General features: G+C 42.1%; 1 protein-coding gene across 1 annotated transcript; it reads right to left on the reverse strand.

Annotated features, from left to right (window-relative positions):
* Positions 1-233: 233 nt before the first annotated feature.
* LOC138238393 (uncharacterized) lies at positions 234-5,205 on the reverse strand. Its single transcript, XM_069188837.1, has 3 exons — positions 5,087-5,205; positions 3,273-3,614; positions 234-2,709 (listed from the first exon to the last, which is right to left on the reverse strand). Exons 2-3 carry the CDS (start codon positions 3,603-3,605, stop codon positions 1,372-1,374), a joined length of 1,671 nt encoding a protein of 556 aa, XP_069044938.1. The 5' UTR covers positions 3,606-3,614; positions 5,087-5,205; the 3' UTR covers positions 234-1,371.
* Between the last annotated feature and the right edge of the window lie 716 nt (positions 5,206-5,921).

Here is a 5,921-nt window from a genome sequence, read left to right on the forward strand (position 1 = left end):
TCCTGCATGGTTATGATCAGTTTTGTTTGTGATGTAATGGGTCTGACACAGTTGGTACTTAGGATTGCAATGATTAACGGTGGTTTTCACAACTTAAAGAATAAAGAATAATAATTCCTGCACTGTGCTTCTGGGTTCGTAACGTGCTCGTGCCCCTCAGCCCCCTGTCATAGAGTGGAAATACATGAGTGGACATGTACATATCTTATAGGAAGACAACAGAGTTCAACAGAGCATCACCGAGGAACAGGATTTATTGAGAGGCAAACTACAAGGCTCCCCGCCACCCCACATGAAAAGTGCAGAATCACTCCAAGGAAACAGGTACACAGCTGACAGTCACTGGTGGAAAATACAATGTATATGAAATTGTTAAACTAGAGGTCATTGGAGAAGCCATTTCTGAGAATGTCCGGCCACCACGCACACATTTGTTGATATTACGATCAGTTCAGCTGGGGTGTCGGTTCTTTTTGTTTTCTGTATGAAGAATCATCTCAATTCACTATTAGTGAGTTATTGAAGTAACCTCACGCAGACAGGAAGAGTGTAACTGTAGACAGAATTGTGTTAGTGCATTAATCTCACACAAAGAGTAAATTTGACTGTAGACAGAATTGTGTTAGTGAATTAATCACACACAAAGAGTAAATATGACTGTAGACAGAATTGTGTTAGTGCATTAATCTCACACAAATAGTAAATATGACTGTAGACAGAATTGTGTTAGTGTATTAATCTCACAGAAAGTAAATTTGACTGTAGACAGAATTGTGTTAGTGCATTAATCTCACACAAAGAATAAAAATGACTGTAGACAGAATTCTTAGTGCATTAATCTCACACAAAGAGTAAATATGACTGTAGACAGAATTCTTAGTGCATTAATCTCACACAGAGAGTAAATATGACTGTAGACAGAATTGTTAGTGCATTAATCTCACACAAAGAGTAAATATGACTGTAGACAGAATTCTTAGTGCATTAATCTCACACAGAGAGTAAATATGACTGTAGACAGAATTGTGTTAGTGCATTAATCTCACAGAAAGAGTAAATTTGACTGTAGACAGAATTGTGTTAGTGCATTAATCTCACACAGAGAGTAAATATGACTGTAGACAGAATTGTTAGTGCATTAATCTCACACAGAGAGTAAATATGACTGCAGACAGAATTGTGTTAGTGCATTAAACTCACACAGAGAGTAAATATGACTGTAGACAGAATTGTGTTACTGCATTAATCTCACACAAAGAGTAAATTTGACTGTATGTGTCAGTGCAGTAACTTCACACACAGAGAGAGAGAGTGTTACTGTAGACAGAATTGTGTCAGTGCAGTAACCTCTCCCTCCATTAGAAAAGCTTGTTAACATTGTTGCCAATTGGAATGAGGGTCATCTGTGTAACACCATCGGTAACCGTAACCATGATTGTCACAGTAGTGTGTTGGGGAGCAGCAGTATTCCCAGTTGTTGTTGTAATCAGTGTAGCACCAGTAATAGCCTTTACCATACTTGGCACACTGTTGATCGGGGCGACATGGGGTTCCCTTGGCAGTAACAGTGGAGTACTGAGGGGAACAGGCAACATATCCATAACCATTCCAACACTGATAGTGTGAGTCTTTCAGAGAGCACTCACCAACACAACAGTAATAATAACCTTGCTTTGTGTTGCACCAGGAGTAACTATTGTTCTTATATCCACACTGATCAGACGCTGTGCAGGGATAACCACTGGCTGTGATAGTCTTGCTGGTGCCCTGGATGTCTGTGGTCAGAGAGCATGTTGCACCTCCTCCATCAGACTGGGCCACCTCCCTGTACACAGCACTGGGGGCAGTGAGCACACAAGCCAGTTTGTCTTCCCTGTACAGTGGGGACATAGTGTTGAACCATTCCCTCAAACTGTCAAAACGATAGTAGTATCCCTCACTAAGGAGGATAAGATTTTGTTCCTTCAAGTGCTTGCTCTGCATGATCCCTTGTTTGTCCTTGTCAAGCTTGGCCCTCTTGGTCTCTCGGATGATTTGGGAATCATCATCTGTGATCTGGGCTTTAAAAGAATCAAGCACTTTACTCCTGACTGATGCCAGTATATTTCCACTTTTTTCAGAATCGCCATTGCAGTCATCAGCGAAGAGTTTGATACTTCTGGATCTTCCATACAGACCTGGGAGCCTGAGATTCAGCTCTGCCACTGACAAGGTCTCCAGCTGTGATTCCTCTTGATTTTTACCCAGAAAAGCAAACGAAAATGTTCTGTTCTTCTCTGCATGGTCACAGCACACAGCTGTCCAGACGTGACTGGGCACAGACACTCTGTCGTAGTCCCGGGTCCTGTCTCCCTCCTCGTCTTCATGTTGAACAGGGATTTTCCTGTTCTGGCTCGGAACTGTGCCGGTGATCAGGTATGGGTCACCTTCAATATCGTTGCACTCTTTCTGCAGCTGATCCTTCAGCGCCTTCTCCAGTTTGTACCAGCGCACCCTGATGAAGCAGGGGTCCATGGGAGCAGCGTTGGTGAGGGTGAAGGTGGCCGTACGGCCCTGGTCGCACTGGAAAAGAAAGGGGTTCAAGTGGCCGCGGTCGTAGGACGTGTCCTGGTAGTCTTCGTTGATGGCTTGGGTCGATTTGAGATCAGCGATGCTCAAGTCTGAATTTGCTTCGCTTGTCATCTGTGGCTCTTTGTCACTGCTGAAAACCTGGGGGAGGAAGAGTTATGAGAAACAAAACTTATAACATAACATAACATTTGTCTTTAGTAAATGAAACAGGGATGGGACAATCATTCAAAGCCCTGAAGGAACGAGACAAGGGCAAGTTGATTTTAGGACAGCAGCCGACTGAGATGGAGTCTTGGGAGAGAGGGTGGACCAAATTAATCTACTGCTTCATCAGCAGTTGCATCAAGTCAGCAATATCACTTCCTGCTAAAGGACGTGACTGAGTGTGCCACAAGATCTGGTGCCTCTTCTTCACGATAAAAGAAACAAGTGGACGCTCTCTGATCTGCATCTTGTTTAGGGACCTGAGGTGAACTGTCTTGCAGTGTTAGATGTGGTATTATAAAGATTCGCTCAGTAGTGTTTTAGGAATCTGGATTTATGCGTTTTATATCTATCAGAAACAAGAGGAAAGTAAAGAGACAGTAAGTGGCTCTGTTGTACAGGTAAGGCCAGACAACTGCAGGGCTGGTTTGATCCCTTGTACGCTATCTCATCCCTTCCAGAAATCCTGCGCAACTACACTAGCTGCCCCAGGTTACCTGCGGCTCCACAAACCAGGTCTGTCTGCGGGTCGGCTGGGTTCTGCAGGACTTCGTGTTGAGTTGGTAGGCGGACCAGAGTGGAATCCTGCTCCCCGTGTCGTACTTGGTGGCGAAGTATGAACTGAAGCCGTCAAGCGACTGGCAGATATCCCTGTCTGTGTCAGATGTGAACCACTCGGGAGTCGTCTTATGGTAGAAGAACTCCTTGCAGTTGCTGAAGCCCGGATCCACCTTGGACCCAGCCTGGTCCGGCCGGGCACAGAGACAGACCAGGGCGAGGAGGAGGCTGGAGGGGGACATGCTGGTGGCGCCGGCTCTGTCTCTCTGCATGAGGACCCGCTGGAAGAGCAGGACACTGATCAGAGCGACGGGTCGCTGTGTGTCCCGATGATCCCTACCACTGTCACCCTTCTGAACCTGCTGAAGAGAAGACCTGCGAATCCCCTGTGAGCCAGATCATGAACCGCCAGCGAGGGGAAAGTTACTGTTCAACCTAATCCAGTGCAGCGGCTGTCCACGTTCATAGTGTGAGGAAGAAGTGGCGAGAAAGTCATCTGAGAAGCTCATCAGCTGCAGTGAGCTATGAGAAATTACTTACTGTATAACTGTTAAAATCATTACTCCCCAACCATGTATTAATAAAGCAACTTATTACTGTAATAGATTACTTTCATGAGTAACCGTCCCCACACTGGGTAGAGCACAATAAATCAGATCAGAGGATACTGATAGTGAAAACATGCAGTGATACCAGGCCTCTGTACAAGATAATAATTCAGAAAGGTAATTCATGTACGTCAGTATTACAGCACACTAATGTTGAGGGATTCCTATCAGTATTACAGAATATAAACAGTATTACAGTATACTAATGTGAGGTATTAATGTTAGAGTTACAGTACAGTAACAGTGTTACAGTATATTAATGTGAGTTATTCATGTCAGTGTTACAGTATATTAATGTGCGGTATTCCTGTCAGTATTACAGTATATTAATGTGAGGTATTCCTATCAGTGTTACAGTATAATCGTTTTAGGTTTCCCAAATGTAAGTCCGATACAAACATTCCTTTGTTCCATGATCCATTAAAGCTGTCAACGCAAATGTCAAAGATAAACACAATTTTGACTCTTACAACCCACTTGAGTGCAATATGTTTTGTGATGTGTTAATAATGTTACATGTTGTTATGTGTTATACTGTACATGTGCAATAGAATAATGTACAAGGTTTTTCTTTTTTTTGTAATACTAAAATGTTTTTCTCCTCCCTTTTTGTTTTGGCATTCTATTCTATTTAAATGTACATGAGTGCTGGGTGTCCATAAGCATTTTCCCTCAGGGGACAATACAAATTTCATCTTAACTTATTAATGTGAGGTATTCATGTCAGAGTTACAGTATACTAATATGAGGTATTCATGTGAGTGTTACAGTACAGTAACAGTATTACAGTATATTAATGTGAGGTATTCATGTTAGTGTTACAGTATACGAACAGTATTACAGTATATTAATGTGAGGTATTCCTGTCAGTATTACAGTATATTGATGTGAGATATTATTGTTACTGTTACAGTATATTAACAGAATTACAGTATATTAATGTGAGGTATTCATGTCAGTATTACAGTATATTGATGTGGGATATTAATGTTACTGTTACAGTATATTAACAGAATTACAGCATATTAATGTGAGGTATTCAGGTAAGTGTTACAGTACACTGTATATTACCAGCATAAAAAAAATAATGTGAGTTATTTGTGTCTGTACAATGATAGCTTATAGTGGTGATAAAATTGTCTTACCTCTATCTTCCTGAGTTTCTCTTTCCCACAGTGAAATTCGAACAGCTTTCTCTTACAGGTCACTTGTTCCAAAGCTCTCTGGAAGTGAATGTGAAGGAGGCGAGAGAGCAGACCTGATTCAACTCCCCACCCCAGACACAGAAAGTCCCCCAGACAATACAGATTGACACGGATTTCCCAGAACCCAACTGTTTATGTTCACTGCCCTGCGTGAGGGTGCCAATTCTTGCGCAACACACAATACTTGGACAAACCTGACTTATTTTTCCTGTGTGTCACCAAAATGTGTAAAATGGACTCACAGTGCACACAAAATACTTGACACACTCCATTGTTATAACATCTGTATGTTTTCTGTAACGATCTCGGTACAGAAGGTGCCTACATACAGTTTTTTCACAGTCACTGTACCAACACCAGATTGTCCTGACAGTAAGTGTGATATTTTATCACAGGCGTGTGGGTGAATACAGATCCCTTGTGACGCTCAAGGCAGAAGAACTCAGCCGCATGAGGTGATTAAACTGGAAACATGAGTAGAAACTGTACTCAAAAAAATTCTGCAATTTCCCTCACGGGGTCAATAAAGTATCTATCTATTAGAAAGGCTTGTTCTCCAGCTCCTATTCGGAATAACTGACCTCTGCACTGAGGCCACTGGAATAGTGACAAATATGGCTGAGCTGTGCAAACATTTCTGAGCTGTGCAAACATTGTCATGGTCCCAGCTGTGTGATTAAAGATTAAAAAAGGTCAAAGACACTGTGATAATATTAACTTAAACTTCATTAAGCTTGTTTTGCAGATATTGATATTGCAGTCTTCATTTATTTTA

This window comes from Lepisosteus oculatus, chromosome 4 (assembly GCF_040954835.1).
Source record: "Lepisosteus oculatus isolate fLepOcu1 chromosome 4, fLepOcu1.hap2, whole genome shotgun sequence".
In the NCBI taxonomy this organism is placed as follows: Eukaryota; Metazoa; Chordata; class Actinopteri; order Semionotiformes; family Lepisosteidae; genus Lepisosteus; species Lepisosteus oculatus.

Coding starts and splice junctions, on each gene's coding strand:
- LOC138238393 (XM_069188837.1), bottom strand. CDS start 3,605: ATGCAGAGAGACAGAGCCGGCGCCACCAGCATGTCCCCCTCCAGCCTC. Junction 2,710..3,272: donor CCTGGTTTGTGGAGCCGCAG/GTAACCTGGGGC, acceptor TTCCTCCCCCAG/GTTTTCAGCAGTGACAAAGA.